The 16,687-nt window shown below is 43.8% G+C and overlaps 1 protein-coding gene across 1 annotated transcript in view; it reads right to left on the minus strand.

Moving 5' to 3' along the window:
• VWF (von Willebrand factor) overlaps positions 1 to 16,687 on the minus strand; it is a 132,666-nt gene that overhangs the window by 95,600 nt on the left and 20,379 nt on the right. The window contains exons 7-15 of the mRNA XM_027733254.2: positions 16,259 to 16,472; positions 14,278 to 14,400; positions 11,697 to 11,808; positions 9,797 to 9,843; positions 6,297 to 6,433; positions 4,827 to 4,965; positions 3,868 to 3,968; positions 1,201 to 1,396; positions 41 to 256 (exon numbers count right to left, since the gene is read on the minus strand). Of these exons, the coding sequence (XP_027589055.2) occupies positions 41 to 256; positions 1,201 to 1,396; positions 3,868 to 3,968; positions 4,827 to 4,965; positions 6,297 to 6,433; positions 9,797 to 9,843; positions 11,697 to 11,808; positions 14,278 to 14,400; positions 16,259 to 16,472 (1,285 nt within the window). The remainder of the gene's footprint in view (positions 1 to 40; positions 257 to 1,200; positions 1,397 to 3,867; positions 3,969 to 4,826; positions 4,966 to 6,296; positions 6,434 to 9,796; positions 9,844 to 11,696; positions 11,809 to 14,277; positions 14,401 to 16,258; positions 16,473 to 16,687) is intronic.

Raw genomic sequence — 16,687 nt, forward strand, 5'->3', positions numbered from 1 at the left:
AGACAAGGAACACAAGTGGGTGTGGCAGCATTTCACTTACGGCAGAAGTCAGGTTCTCTCCACTGGACCAGGATGCCCTTCCTGGCACAGGCTGCTGCATAATTAGCAATAGCAGAGCACAGGCAATCCTTGCCACTGGAGCAGGAGCAGACGTCAAAGCGGCAGTTCTTCACGTAGGGAGTGGGACTGACTTCATGGTGACAGGTTTCAAATGCAGGAGACATCAGAATTGAGCAGGAGTCCTCAGCATATTTGGCTACAAAGAGAAAAATTACGTTTGCACTGAATCAATCAGTGGCTTGCAAGAAAAGCACAGAAGAATAAAACAGGATCAAGCAGGCACAGATAACATCATAGCTCATATGTCATGAGCTCTACTGGAAGAATAATGTTTCACTAGTAAAACAAATCAAGGAAAAGCAATGCTTTTATATTCTGTTACTGCTGTTTCTGGTGCTGTACTTCCTTTTACAGGGCCTTTGCTTTCTGCTGCTTTTTATATTTGCAAAATTAAACCCTCTAGGCTGCACTACACTTACAAATCACCAGTGCCTGCTCTGCCCTACAGCAAGAAATTTTTTTCTGTGCTTGCTTCTCCCAGGAATCAGAGGTTGCTGGAGCACTTGGGACAAGAAAATTGCTCTGAGAATTTATCCCCATTGTCCAGCCAGGAGAGCCAAGCAGTGTGGAGGGAAGAAGGAAGGGTGTCTGTTGGGATGCAGTAAAATGAGGGAGACAAGGAATGGAGAAAAGTGTTTAAGCTCTAAGCACAGAGGGACCAAGAAAAGGTGTTTTCTCCATCCAGAGGATAAACATGGTATTGCTCACACTTGCAAGAGGTGTGCTGTGACTGTGATGATCTAACTCCAGCTGTGGTCCAAACTGATCAGCAGCATGATTCCACAATACTGACTTTTGTTTTCAATTTTCACAAAATATTACATTTTACTGCATTGATCTGAGCCTCTGGGGTTTGTTTTTGTTGTTGTTTGCAAGGTTTTTTTAAACATATATTACAGCCGCCCTGCTGGTAATGTAAACACTATTAGCTTCTTCTCTTTCTCTTTATTTTCTTTTATTTATTTTCAATTGTTATTGTAGCTTCTTCTCTTGTTCTTTATTTTAATTTTAGAGGGTTTTTTATGTAAAATTAAAGATCACAGTTTGGAACACATTTTCATTTTGGATGGATTTCAGTACCTAAACGAGGATTGAGGTTGCACGGGTCACTGTCTTGTTTTAACAAGTCTTGGCAGTCTGCATTGAGCTTCCAGGAGTTTCCAAAATCTTCCAGAAGAGATTCCACCATGCCAGAAGGTGTAAGAAAATCATCCCCTTGGTTTCCATTGTAATTCCCACATAGGCCACACATCCTTTCGGAATAGACTGGAGACAGCTGAGGAACACAACATTAGCTTGGTCATCCTGCAGAACAGGTTACCATGGTATAGCAAGATTTTTTAAAGAATTCACCATACACAATTCAATAATCAAGAAAATTATCATTAACACTCATTAAAATACTACAGATGATGTAATTCCACCACATTTTTAAACCCCTAGAAAAATGCTACTATTAGTAGCAGCAGGACAATTTTTGCCCAATACAGTAATAATTTCAGATGGTAACTGAAGGTTACTAGGAGAAAAATAGCTTATTTTTGTGCCTTGATCATCAGTCCAGTTTAGTCTTTGCCTGTTTTCCCACTTCATGCATATAAATGAGCAGGGCAACACTGGGGGTTGCATATTTTTAATGTAGTGAGATGATTATACTTCCAAGGGCAATTTGGGAAAAGATACTGCACCTGAAACCATTTCCCATTTTAAAGGAAAATTTGAAGATGAAGGAAATTTAAACAGGCTGCCTTGTCACAAAACAGAGGCAATATCAGAGGAGATGTTTTCCTCAACATTATTGAGGGAAAATCAGGAAGAAACAACTACCCCTAAAGCTACCTCACATTAGAACTTCCTCCTGCCTAGAGGAACTTCTGACACAGTAAAAGCAGCATTGCTAACAACCCACAGAGCAGATGCACTGTTCACCATGCCTTATTCCTGCTGCAAATCCAGGGGCAGCTGAAATGTGACCCTAAACCTAGAGGTGAACAGGGAGAAATCTCCTAAGCAACATCTGCAACACAAAGGCACCAGTAGGTTTTATTTTAGTAGGAACTGTCAGTTTGTATTAGAAGTAAAGCTCTGGGACATTACAAGTACTACCAACTACTTGAGAGCTGACTCACGGTTTTAATGCATAATTAAAGATAAAAAACATCCTCCAAAAGATACCCTAACACTACCCACCACTCAAACAAGGTGGTCAGAGAGTAAATATGGAGCATCAAAAGGAACAACCACGAATTATTAGAGTATATGAGTCCTTACTACTCCAACAGCCAAGGAAGCTACTCTTTCATGTACTCTGCAGATGGAACAATGACTCATAGAAATCCCAATTCTGGTGTATTTTAGAGAGGAAGCTCAAATCACAAATATCAAGCAGTCACAGAAAGGGGAGCCTTCTTGAGGAACACAGAAAGAATTTTTGCCAGAAGCCTGGCCAAGGTGATGGAAGTGTATCACTTCCCCCAATTGTCAGAAATACTTGGCAACGGGTCAGTCTACAAATCGAGCATAAATTAACTATCCAAAAGCAGTTGAAAAGATGCTTTAGATACCCAGCAAGGGAAGGAGCAGATGATTGGAGAAACTTCCACCACTTTTATGGGCAGAGGATGTGGAGCAGAAAATTAGATTTGCTTTAAGGGAGAGAAAAAATTTGCCAGGCAATACAGGCCTCTGACCAGGCAGCAAAATACTTTGAATACTGAGGAAAGTCAAAACTTCTGAGATGTGCCAAGGGACTGAAGTGAATCATTCTAAGCCCAAAAAGAACTTGGAGAACAGAAATACAGGTTAAATCAAAAAAAAACCAACCACAAAACCACAGGTGCTTTCCAAAGTTATTCTCGACTTCCCTTATCTGTTGTCTTTTCAATTCTTGAACTCAATTGTGAACCAGCTTTCAGGAACCTTTACACTGTGCCAGTCACGACATTTAAGCCAGATTTCAGGGCAGGCAAGGAGAATGCAAAAGCAAGGCCATGGTTCAGAGAGGGCAGCATTCACTGCTCGGTAGAAAGTGCCAGGAAAACTGACTTTCTTGGCAAAACTCCTCTCAGTGAGCAGAACCACCCCACACAGGGTCCAGCTGCAGATCCCCTTTTACGAGGGGAGTTCAAAGGCAGCAGGGGCTGTGGTTACAGCTTCCCTTACAGCTCATTTCCTTTAAACCTGGCTTGGGTATTTCTACACTCTGCTCTGGTCTGCAGCACCAACAAACCCTAATTGTTAATCAAGCCTGACTTCAAACATTCCTCACGGTAGAAGGAGCACGCAACACATCTACAAGCTAATTCGTTCTTCCTGGAAATTATGAGTAACTGTGTCCATGGAGCCATTTTATTCCCTTATTTTAAGTCATTCATATCCATTGTTTTAGACAGGACAGTCAAAGCAAATAAAAGCAAAAACCCAGTTTGGAGGGTATCTGCTCAACAAAACACAAAACTATTCCTGGTTAATAATGGCTGTCAGAGCACCAAAAAAAAAAAAAAAAAAAAGAAAAGAAAAAAGAAAAGAAAAGAGAGAAGGAAAAAAGCTACCAAGTTGCTGTAGGATCAAATGTTTGTTTCTGCAATACAAAAGGACCTGTGTATCACTCTGGGGGTAGCAAAATAGAAAGGAATTTCTAACATGCCACACAAAGCAAGTTCTCACTTCGGACAAGAAAACCTTTGTACACAGGGTGGGAAGAGAGGAGGGGTGAACAGTCAGAAATAAAACAGACAGAAAGAGTACCTTCACCAGGAGTTCACCACGGCCATCCCAGTCAATCTGCAGGTGCTCCCCATAGGAAAGGCGAACTGAAGTCCTCACCACACGCTGGATACGGAGGGCACCTGAAGACAACCCCAGAGTGTGTCAGTCAGTCAAGGCAAGATGTGATGTCTCATTGCCTGGGACAGCTGTGTCGTGCTGAAAGGGCCAACAGAGCAGGGGGCACACAGGCCCACCAAAGCCAGGGGTGCCCGCAATGCCCACATCACGTTTCCCAAGCTTTGTGCCCCCTCAGCAGTTGACATCTGCATGAACTTGCCCACAGGCTCTGCTTCAGGGCACTAAGGGGCCCTAGCAGAGGATATATGTGCATTCTGCCAAACTTCAGGCATTAACTGTGACATTTTGCAAGATGTAGAGACAGGACAAGGGGGAATGGCTTCAAACTGACAGACAGCAGGTTTAGATTGGGTATTGCGAAAAAATTCTTCCCTGTGAGGGTGGGGAAGCCCTGGCACAGGTTGCCCAGAGAAGCTGTGGCTGCCCCACCTCTGGGAGTGTTCAAGGCTGGGTTGGACAGGGCTTGGAGCAACGTGGTCTAGTGGAAGGTATCCCTGCCCATGGCAGAAGGGTTGGAATTGGATGGGCTTTAAGGCCCCTTCCAACCCAAACCCTTCTATGATTCCATGATTTCAAGCTTCTGGATAAAAAGTAATAGTTTCAAAAAGAATAGACTGACAGTGACTTTCACAAGTCTGATAAATGTAGACCAGCTTAATTCTCCTGATTTTAGAGGATCTGAGTCAACATGTGTTGGCTGCACAGAGAGAAGCTAAAATGACAGAGCCTGTAGAAGAGACTGCACGTGAGAATTTGGTACTAAAAACACTTTTTGATTGACCTGGGCTAAGGCACAAAAGGAAACACTAGTAAGTAGGACTCTTTCAGTGGCTGGCCAGAGTCAGCCCATGAGAACACACCTTGTAGCAAAGGGATCTGTATGTCTTGTCCATTCAGTGAAACTCCTCCACCATGTTTCATTTTAATGATGCTGTTGTCCATATCCCGGATCCGGACAGAAGCTGAGCGAGTGCACACGGCATCAGGATCATCTGCACACTACAGAGAAGAGAAAATCTGCCTCAAGCTTTCACTTTATTGGTGACTCAGCCCCAGGCCCCTAGAAGGCATTTCAGCATCTAAATTTGGAGGTGTTGGGTGTCACAATGCTTTTATGGATCTGGTTTCTGCATCCCACAAAGACTAGGCTGGCAGCCTCCCCTCCATTATCCCACTAATCATACACCAGGGAGCTCCCTGTCTCAGAGCCTGGAAAGCAATCTGTGGGTGCTACACCAGACCCCAGGGAGCAGCCCATGCCAATGACGAGCCCCCAGCTGTGGCAGGGGCAGGAAGGGGTGGAGATATCCTGGGGGAGAATGTCACTGCACTGACCCACATAGCCCATTAGCCTGGGAAACAGCTACGAAGTTCACACCACCCGAGACTTGTGTGGTATTTATTTTCCTGGTTGTGGGTTACACAGCTGAGGAACAAAGATTGCAGGGCCCCAGGTCTCCTCCCTGGTTTCGAAAGGGGAGTTTCAGTGGAAACCTGTTCTGCAGGTTCCCAAGTACAGATGATCTCAGAGCTGCACTATCAGAGCTTACTAATGGCGGACACAGACATCGATGGTGTGTAGAACTGTCACAGCCCAGTTCTCCAAAGCCCGGGACTTCTCTGTTGCTGTAAAACAGACTGATACTCCCCTTCTCTCCTGTCAGCCTCCTGACTCCATCACGCCTCTCCCTGCCTTCAGTTCCTCCATCCCCATCACCTTTCTTTCTCTCCACTTCTTTCAGTGCCCTTTTCAGTCTCTGGCTTTCACCTATTCCCCATGGTCAATTAATCATGACCACATTAACCTTCCTGTGACACCAACCCAGGATCTCCATCCCTCCCTGCACTGGCCTGACTCCTTTTCCTGTCCCTCTCCAGCTGTCTCCACTCCTTGCCTCCAGCTGCTTCTCACACATCCATGGGGGGGCTGCGGCAAAGAAAGTCAGGAGCTGCTGACTGGCTACAAAAAAAATCACCAGACAATATGACTAAATGGAAAGCAACTCAAGGCACTGCTCTGCAAATGCACTCCCTTTGGTATCCAAGGAAATGTCCTTTCCCCACAGGTATTCCCGTGGCCAGGGTGCTTTGCAAGGGGTGAACCCTTGCCTGAGTTTGTTTGCTCATCTGGCAAAGAGGTGGTGAGGGCCCATTCTCCAAACCTGGGAATGTCAGCAAGGAGAATCAAAACACTTATTAACTAAGGAGAAAGACTGTTATTTAAACTAATTATTTCACAGGGAAATTGCTCCTGCTGGCCTGTGCATCTGCAATTCCTATCACGCTCTCCCAAGAGGATGCGCAGACGCTCCAGCCAAGGCTGCTGTTACCTGCATGGTCTCAATGATCACAGAGAAGGAATTTTCCACGCAATCCTTGGCAAATAAGTACTGACAAATCCCGCTGAAGGTGAAATACTTGTTGTCAAAGCTTTTGAAGTGGGACTGGCCGGTGACAGAGCATTCTCCTGGAAAAGGCAAAGAGCCATTAATCACGCCCGTGCCAGTGGTGAGCAAAATCCTGCCTGGCCCCCACAAGCCACTGAGGGGGAAGAGTAGCCTGGTGGAACGGGTTGTACAAGGCCCAAGCTCCCTGCAGACCAGAAAGCACCAGCAAGATGCTTATCTCACTGTTTATTCCTGTAAGGCATTACCAGTAGTAACAGAGGCACCCCAACAACAGCTGGGGAATACAGCATAAATCGCACTCAGGAGTTGAAATTTGTGCCTATGGAAAAGCCTGTATAACATTTCAAATGGATGATCATGAGGACATCAGTGAAAAATGCCCTGGAAATTTATCACTGTCATCTCATGGTCACAAGCTCGTGGCAAACTAAGTCATACCTGGTACCTGAGATAGGTGCTGGTGGCACTAAACCATTTTAAACAGCAACCCACACTCTGTCATGTAGGAACTATGTTACCCTCTCCTTACAATGGGGAAACTGAGGCACAGAGCGTGGAAGTACTAATGCCTAAGGCTGGCAAAGCTGGGAAACACACTCAGGATTATCCAGTATTAGTCATACACTGCATACAATTGGACATGTTGCCTCTTTTATCCATGTGCAGAAGCCTGCAACATCTTGACATTCCATACTTTAAATCCAATTTTACTTAACCCAGTGGGGCACATCTGCATCCACGGAGCTGGCAGCAGAGTGCAGGTGTCTTTACAGAGTTGAAAATTAAAATTCTTAACAAAACTTGGTGGACTCTCATGGCTGCTTTACTCTGAACCATTACCTTAATTAACTAGCATAAAAGTTAAAAAATAATTCTATAATTACAATAGCTACATCTAAAGTCCTTACAGAAAAATGTGGAAGTCTGGCAAGCTCACTCTTCCAATACAAAATGGGGCTACTTAAATATATCAACATTTTAAGATGTTTTGGTAAGTTGTGGCTTTTCATTTCCAGGAAGTCAGTAATCCAGATGCCACAGCTGGGATCTAGTACCCTGTTACACAAACACAGGGGGAAGCTCCAACTCCACAGACTTTGCAAAGAAAATCTTTCATATGAGAAGACCATCACAGTTAGAGATGATCCCATAGCAAACGAGGTGGGCAGCGACATCCTTGTCCAGGACAAAATTCAGGTGCTGGACCTACATTGGCAGTCTCCTGACAAAGGATGGAGAAAGATTAAATGTTACAAGCTGGCAGGTGAACCCCATGAGTTATTCTCTCTTCACTGCCTTCGAGTCCCACATAAGATCTATTCAATGACCATCACATGGAAATTTCCCTCTTCAACATGTTATTCAGTGTTAACTGTCCTAAACCAGTCAGTGCTAAAGCACAGCTTCACAGATCCTGAGGATTCTTAGCCTTGCACAGCTCTGATTTGCCCTAAGAGACATCTGCACCATCCAGACAGCTGTCTGTCATCCCCTGGAGAATAAAGCAGCTTGGCACTTACTAGCTGACCCTGGAAATGCTACTTTCTGTTCAATTAAACTTGGACAAAGGTAAACCAAGTATTATTGTACTCAACTTCAGAGTCAGTTAACTGGCTATCAGATGGGGAAAACAGATCTAAAGAAAACTAGGCCTAACCCACCATATTACAGTTTGATTTCCAGGGCATTCTCTGCAACTAGGAACCAATAGGACAGGTTTGCAGCTCGGAGAGCTAGGGAACTGCTATCCAAGACGAGGCCCAGCCCTTTGGCATTGCTCCTGGAAGGGAAATTTCTTTCCTGAGGCAAAGTCTCTCCTTATGAGTCCCTCTGTCTGCTCCATTTGGTGTAATGCATCCCAGGAAATTTCCTGAAACCTACTGCCTTCATAATTATTTCAATTATGATATCAGCTTGAGAGCTTCTTGCTAGTGCCAGACAGCTTCTGCTAGTTGGCTGCCCTCCCTCCATTTGGGGACCCAGCTTTATCACCAAACTTACTGGTGCCAAACTGGGCAATTCATTCCCACAATATCAAAGCCATCTTTCCTAACAAACAAGTTGGTAAAAAAAAAAAAATGGAACTACCTAGAGTTTAGATTTTATTTTAGAAATATTTGTGGTAACCAACCAACAATAAAAACATGCTGCAATATTGCTGCAAATAGAGACAAACAGCACAGGGAGCAATATAAATCTGGCTACTTTGGGAAGTTTTGCTGCCCTCCCATACTGTCTCAGCACAGTTTACTGTTGTTTGTAGGCACATGTACAACAATGAACACCTCAAGCACAGGGCATAGCTCACTAAAAACATCATCTCTGGTTTGAACATTTGCACAGACCACCACCACCCCTTTTTTAAGTGCTGACTCGTGGAGGCAAGTGCTCTTTCAGTCTAAAGCAGGAGGAAATGGAGCATTGATGGGTCAGGCAAGCTTAATGTTTATAGAAAGACAGATTTTTTTATTGAGCATTTTTAGACTGTTGCGATGTTCCTAATTTGTGAGTATTGCACAGTCTTATTTGCTCTTTTCCTGTCCAGCCATAACCCCAGTCTCTTCTCATCCCTTCCACTCTGAGTTCCCCAAATCAAGGAGAATAATGAGTTAAAGGAGTTGTGCTGTCTCCCTGCAGATTTCTGCACACAATGCAAGAAGGGTCAGATGCTGTTTCAGGTCAACCAGGTGAACATGGTGGCCGAACATGGTGCAGGAACCAAGGCAGGGGTTGAGCCACAGGACTAGCAGGAGGAAATAATTTGCTGGCCAATGCACAACATGAAAAGCCACATTCTCCAGGCAGACAAAAATCTGGGACAGCAGCCATCAGTACCCATGAGTTTGGGAGGTGGAGGGGGAAGAAAAGGAGCAAGAGCACCTGCAGAGCTGCCTCTCCAGTCTGTCACCATCCATGGAAGGCAGGGCAGCCACCTTCTCCCTGGGGCTGTAGATCCTTCACCCACAACATGACCTTTGGGGCCCAAATCCTGGGGGTATTGAGTAATCCAATCTATTCTCAGTACTTCCAATTGTCCCATCAACACAAGTATGCTGATTCAAACAATCAATTTAGGAATTGTATCTGGTCAAAGAAACCCAGGAATGTTCCTCTACCTGAAAGCCAGTCCTCTGAATACACAGACCCTTATATCTTGGTAAATCAAGTAAATAAAAAAAGAACCATTCTTCTCACCAAACAGGATTTTTCATTGCTACACATAAACCATACAGCACAATGTCTGACTTGTCTCACGAGAGGAATCTACAAGTATGATCCCATCTGGATGCACTGGAGCGAGCAAGCAAGAACAAAGACAGGTTCATCTTTTGTGTGGAAAAAAAAATATAAGTGGGATGTAAGTGGGAGGGATGTAGGCAAGGCTTGCTTGTCAAAACCTGAAAAGAGTAAAGCCAACATACCTGGGCATTCCCCATTGCTGCAGAGCCAGGTGCCACGTCGACAAATGCTAGAAAACAAAAGGGCAAGTTAGACAAGAGGATGTGAATTCAAATCTTCTGTTGCAAATTTTTCCCAAACTACTGAAACACAGGCCCCTGTTCCAGGGAAGTTAGAGCAGTCCCCAACATCCTCCCCATCTCCCATAACCTCATTTCTTAATGTATTCATCCCTTCTTACCATCATTTGACAGCAACTGTTGGTGATATGAATGGAAATGGTTGCAAAATTCAAGAACTTCTGATGTTCCCTGCCAAAGCTCTGTGTTTAATATATATATTCAGCTGTATTCCACTGATGTGGAATGCGTTTTCAATGCAGTTCTCAAGGTATGTTCATCAATACAACAGAATCACAGGGGGAGAAAAAAAGTTTGAAGGGACCTTTAGAAAAATCATAAACTACAACCCCCAACTGAAAGAAGGCAATGTCAAAGGTATACCAGGTGGCTGAGGACCTCGTCCATTTGAGTTTAGAAATATCCAAGTTGAGGTCCCACAGACTCTTTGGGCAGCTGTCCCAGTGCAGCACCATCTCAGGGGAAGAATTTTTCCTTGTATCAAAACAGAATTCCCTCTACTGCAGCTTGTGTCCATGGCTTCATACTCCTCTTCTATTTGCCTCTGAGAAGAGTTTGGCCCAGTCTTCTTTACAGCCTGTCTTTAGGCAGTGACAGTCCCCTCATTACTCTTTAAACAAATCTATTCCCCTTTGCTTCTCCTCACAGACTCCCCTGCTGCGATCACCTCCAGTGCCCTCCACAAGACTCCCTCCAGTCTGCAGTCCTCTCTCTTGCATTGCTGGGCCCTGGCAATGCTACTCCTGTCATGTCCTTACGAGTCCATCACTGGAAAGCAATAATCCCCCTCCTCCAAGTCAGTCAGACTTCTGCTAAAGACTTGAAAACCATTTGTGGGGAGTCAGTGTATTAAGGATAAACGCAGAGTCAATGGAACGATGTTCTCCACAGCAGTATCAAGTTTGAATAACAGGATGCAAAAAAAAAAAAAAAATACAAACAACAAAAAAAATAGCCTGTCAGGCAGCACTCATCTCCCAAGAGCACTGAGTTTGAACAATGTGGCCAAGCTCCAGAGAGCTCCAGGGAAAAAGACAAAATGCTAATGTCATGGTTCATGTTCTGTGACACGAGGTGCAGGTAATGAAAACGTTCTGATTAACAAAGATGATGCACAGACCACCTTTCTTCTGCATATCATGGTTTTCACTGAGTCCTCCTTCTGTACTCTAATTGGAAACTTCTGAGTACAGAGTTGTCTGAACTCCTTCCACAAATGTGTCTACACTTTAAACAAAACCAGATCAGGAATATATTAGTCATTCCCCTTCCTTTCTTTAGACTGCCAGCCTTCCCCTTCAGGTTGGCATTCCTGAGTTCAGGAAAAATCATGGGCCATGCTAGGAAGACTCATTAGCTTTGTGATAAGTTCCAAGGACGTGCCTTAGGCTAACCCCTCTTGGAAAGAAATGGGGCTTAGAGGTTAAATAAATGTAGGAAGTCAAAACAAAGACACCACTGCTGACACTAACCAGACATGGGAACCTGCCGGTCAGTCTTATCCACAGGAAACAGGTAGTTCTGTCTGTTTGAAGGAGTGTGACCTCCACATTGTTCTATCAGATCAAATATCCCTTTAAAAGCAGAGCTGATTTTGCCTTTGTGAACAGCTCACTTCTTGGAAGGGGCTGACAATTCCAATAAGAGAGGCAAGTCCTTTGCCAATAAAAGGAAATTTTTAAAAAGTAGAGCGATTTCTAGAAAGATCATCCAAAACAGTAACCAGTGACCCGTGTGCAGTGACTCATCTATGGCAGCCACACCAGAACAACACAGAGTTTACCATGAATTGCAGTCCTGGGAGATGGTAAAGCCAGGAGGATAATGTTTTCCAGAGTGGATGCAGGAGCACTCGGAGCTTTCAATGCAGTGTTCACCATCAAGGAGCAGCCCCTCTGGATAGGTTGGGTAGCATCAGATACATGTACCACACACACACAGGGACAGAAATGCAAATACAATTAGATTTTCTAGTTCTTCATATATTTTGGCAAGACTTCATGTGCATTATTATTCATACTTAATCACATACAGCAATAAAAAGGAATGAGGCTCGCCAAAAAGCCTCACAGGGGCTGCTGTCTGCTTTCCCTCTAGTGCTGCCTCTCCCTCAGATGTGCTGAGCAAACCATTCCTGGTGCTCCCAGTAAAGCTCTTTGCTTAGCAAGTCCCCAGGTCCAAAACACCTGACTGTTGGGAAAACTCTGCACTGACTGCAGTAAAGGGTGTCCAGACAGGTTTTGTATTAGACATAAGAGGACCAAAGGGTAGGCAATGTAGGGAATGAAGAAACAAATTTGGATACCATGTCAGTCTAGCAGAGAGGTCTGAGAGAAAGAAACATTATCATGAGGAGCTGTGGAATCTCTTCTCAACTTCAGCAGAAGCAAAAAGCAAAAGGGCCAACTTCCCTTGAGGTTTCCATATCACACAACTGTAATTACCTGCTCTCTATAGAGAGTATTTTATCTACAAAGACAAGTGGAGGCACAAAAGAGTTACAGGACTTGTCTGAGGTAGCACTACAAGCTAGAAAAAGAAGAAAGGACAAGTTTCTTTCTCTGCAATCCCTATATTGGGAGAGAGTTGAGATTCCTCCATTTTTAAAAGAGCTGCTGTAGCAAAACATTTTGTTTCTTGAAAACCTCTCTCCCTTCTCCTCGAGGGACTCCTTCCAATAGCCCGCAGAGACTCTGGCTCTTTTCCCTGGCAGGAGCAGTCACCACAGACAGCGAGACACAGGTAAGTGCCCTTTCTCCCATTCTTTCCATAGAGCTGCCTGGAAAGATCTTGGCTGTTTAGAAAATCCTTTCAGTGAGGGATATTCAAAAGAAGATCTGAGCATTTAAGAGATGCATGGCTCTCCAGAGAGCACAAGAAAACGGAATGCCTGCCTTTTATCCTGGCAATAGTAATTCCATTTACAGCAATTAAAGGAACTGTGAAGCATTTAAGGGAGGAAAAGACAAAAAAAAAGAAAAAGACATTTGTTGAACAGATCCTTCAGATCCTTTTTACACTTGGAGAACTAGAAGAAAGATAAGCAAAGGTATAATCCTCATCCTAAATCCCTCTAGCCATCTGCCAGATCCTCCTGGTTTTCTATTAAACTCAAATCAAGGTTCTTCCCTTTTGACTGTGCCCTAAATAAAAGTTTTGAAACCCTGATTGTTATTTCTTTCCATGCAGTTCCATCTACCCATCTACTTGTTCCTCATGCCCTATGCCCTTCATGTGGAGCTCCTGCTTCTGTGCTCTTCAGTGTCTGTCCCCTTAGACCTTTCCCTTGCTGAACTGACCAGTGTGTCTACCAAGGGAAGAACACAGTGAGAGCCCTTGTGCAGCCAGTGGATTCATCTCCTTCAGCTCTTGCCAACACCCCCAGGAACTGCACAAAGGTAGCAGCCAGATCCCTCCCAACAAAATAAGCTCCTGTGTCTGGTTATATAATCTGTCACCCTCCACGGGCACCTTCCCAGGTCCTGCCACAGAGTGACAGCTTTGAACCTCCAGTAAGTAAGAGAGTGGCAGATAAAGAGGAAACTACTAAGCTCTGAATGCAATGACTCCTCAAATGAGGCCAACATTGTCATTACTGCCTTGTTTTGGAAAGCAGATTATGATCTCCCTAAACCTCCATTGCACTTGGTATCTTGTACAGAAGGACAGTAAATACCTCTGTGCATTCACACCAAGTCCAGATTTGACAGGGTGAAAGGCAGAGACAGTCCTATTGAAAACAAACAAAACCAATCAAACCAAAAAACAGCCAAAAATCAGCTTGGTCTGGAAGCATGTGGAGCTTTGCAGTCAAGAATCAAACTCTCCCCCTGCAGTTAAATGCAACAGACAGAAGAGGAAGATTGTGGTGGTTGAGCTTCTCCCTTTAATCCAATCTCATCTCCCGTATGAAAGATTCAATAATAAGTGAAATTATTCATCTGAAATCACAAAGATTTTTGAAATTATATTGTGAGCTCTACATGGACTGTTTTTTTGCAAGAAATTATTTCAGTATATGCTCTGTTGTTTCTTCCTCTGTGTGCCTCTAACCAAAGCAATTCAGAAGGAATACATCAAGGATAAGCAGTCCCTCACCAAGAAATAAAGGCAATCCTAGAGTAGTAGTTGGTACTGATTTTCACAGAAACATTTACTTTTTAGTTGGGTCTGAAAAATGGCCCTTTCATGGAGTGAGCATACAGGCATTACAGAAACTGGTTTATTCTGGGGCTTGAGCACAGAAAACAGAAGTGTTTCTGATTTAAGAAAGTTTAGGGGAAGACACAGCTCTCCTTCTTCTAATAAAATAGGTAGCATGACTGCCAAATGTTTCTCTTTAAATAACCCAGTAAAAAAATTACCAGGGCAGCTGCAGCCATCAACACATTGTCCATGACACACTTCATTGATATTCAGGCTCTGGCAGGTTTTGGTACATGGGGATACACATTCTTTATACTCCATGCCAACTGGACATCTTGGCCCTGAAACAAATAAAAGAAATTAGAAATGCAAATTCTTTAATAAATCTTAAATAAATAAATCCCTTAATTATCAAAGGCTGAACCACAGAGACATCAAAAAGGTCATATCCTCTCCAATCATTGATTCCTTTTTCAGAAGCAGGACCTTTAAGAAACATTTGATTTTCATTTTGCTGCAACACCATCACATGTCAGGTAGTGTAGTAGATACTTAAGACTTAATTTGTCTTCTAATAAATTAAGTCTTAATAGCTAAACCCAAGTGCATTAAGAACAATCAAACAATGGGGAGAAGTTTTGCAATAAGTCATTCAGACAGACAGCGTGTTCTGTACCTTTAAGCTATGCAGTTTGTGGAATTATACTCTTTGGTAAGACTCCTCCTTCCAGAGAACTGCCAGCACAGGATAACACCAATGCCATGGTACCTTCACTGCTGCCAGGCCATTATACAAGCACACACTATAGCCATTCCTTCATTCCAATGCACAGACACACCATACCCTTCAAGACTGCGTGGGCACGGAGTGGGAAGAAGAGATTACAGCCTGCCCTTTCCCATGAAATCCTCCATTGAAGGAGGTGGGAGGGTAATGGAGGAGTTGTCTTGCCCTTGGTGCCCTGGGCTTGGGCACCAGCTCACATTCGTACAGTGTGCCCAGAACTAGAGCCATTCCCACACCTCCAACGTAACACCATCATCATCTCCTGAGACAGCATAACAGCAGAGATGAAGGGTGATGGAAAATTAAGTTCCTGATGTGGCAGCAAGCCACTTCTCTTTTTCTTAACTCATTAAAAAAAAACATGGCTTGTGAATTCAAAGGTTAAAAATGAGTTTTAGAGCTCCTGGGATCACAGAAAGGTTCATTTCACTTGTGGTTTTAATCAGACTTACAAACAGCCCCAGCAAAAATGGGTTCTCTGGATCGCACCCTGAGCCAGGATAGGATCCTTCATCAGATCCCTTTTATGTCCCAATGCAAAGGTAACCAAATACTGCTAGAACTCAGACTCTCCTTCGTGTGCAATCTCTATTCCTGGTGTACAATCCCTCCAACAAGTGGTTGGCAGTATCTCCCTGCCCTAACCATCATCTGAAGGCACAGTTTTCTTCAGTGGTGGCCAGTGGCATAATGCCTTTACCAGAGAAGAAATTGTTGTCAGTACAAATGAGTCAGTTATTCCACAGAATCAATTTACATAAACATCCTGAGAAAATTGGGGGTTTTGTGTAATGAAAAGCTATGAAAAAAACATCCCAGTCAGTCTGTGCACTTCCCTGTTGCAAAATCTCAGCAGAGATGCAATCAGGACCTCTGACGAGAGCAAAACTGGGCTAATAAAGGCAGCAGTTCAAGATGCAATCAGGATCCCTAACCTAGACAAAAACTGGCTTAAAAAAGGCAACATCCCAATTTCAATGTAATTGGTTGAAGCAAATAAAAGGTGAAACAATTGTTTTTATGGAAAAAAGGTTAGAGAGCCTTTCACTAGATGCTGATTTACAAGTACCTGTTGAATAATGTCACACATTTGAACCATATGTGAAATAGCTCCTAAACATCCCAGTCTATACCTTTATGTACCAAATAAGTCTTCACAGACTTTGTAAACCAAGGTGGCACATGTAACAGCTCAGGATCTTCTTTACAGAGGATTCAACCAATTCTGTCTTAGGGACAAAAACTTCTAGAACAAAGGCAGGGGATGGAGAGCTGAAGGAGATTGTAACCCGCCGTGCCTGAACCAACATCCTTAAAAAGCACTGGTTGCTTTTAGTTGCAGGACATAAATCTGCAAGACAGGCACGATCTTATTTGGGATAAGCAGCCTAGGAATAATTCTGCCAGCTTACTGCATGAGCTCTCTTCAGGCCACCCATCCAAAATCACTCCTTCGTGGGCACAGCTCCTTGCATAATCCAGGAATGCTGGGCAGTGACAGTCCACGTGGGTGCAGGCACAGATGTCTCTCTCACAGAGACTGATGTAGGGCTCTGGATCTACTCGATGGTGGCACCGGGAGAAGGTGGAAGATGTTCTCAGCAGCTGGCAGGCTTCCATGATGCCCTGCACAAGAATTGAGGAGCAAAGGTAGAAAGGAGAGAGAAAAAGAGACAAAATTACTTCCTATAATCTCAGGAAGAAGGGAGAAAACCCAGCTTTTGCAAACATGCTGTCACCACTGTTGTTAAACAACATCACAGTTATTACTTAACACCACCATGCAGTTAATTACATCATAGTCAAGAGGTAATAGTGATTAATGTCCGTTCCTTCACCAC

The sequence above is a fragment of the Pipra filicauda genome, unplaced genomic scaffold (genome assembly GCF_003945595.2).
Source record: "Pipra filicauda isolate LSUMZ 115617 unplaced genomic scaffold, ASM394559v2 scaffold188_size1440453_pilon, whole genome shotgun sequence".
Taxonomy (NCBI): domain Eukaryota; kingdom Metazoa; phylum Chordata; class Aves; order Passeriformes; family Pipridae; genus Pipra; species Pipra filicauda.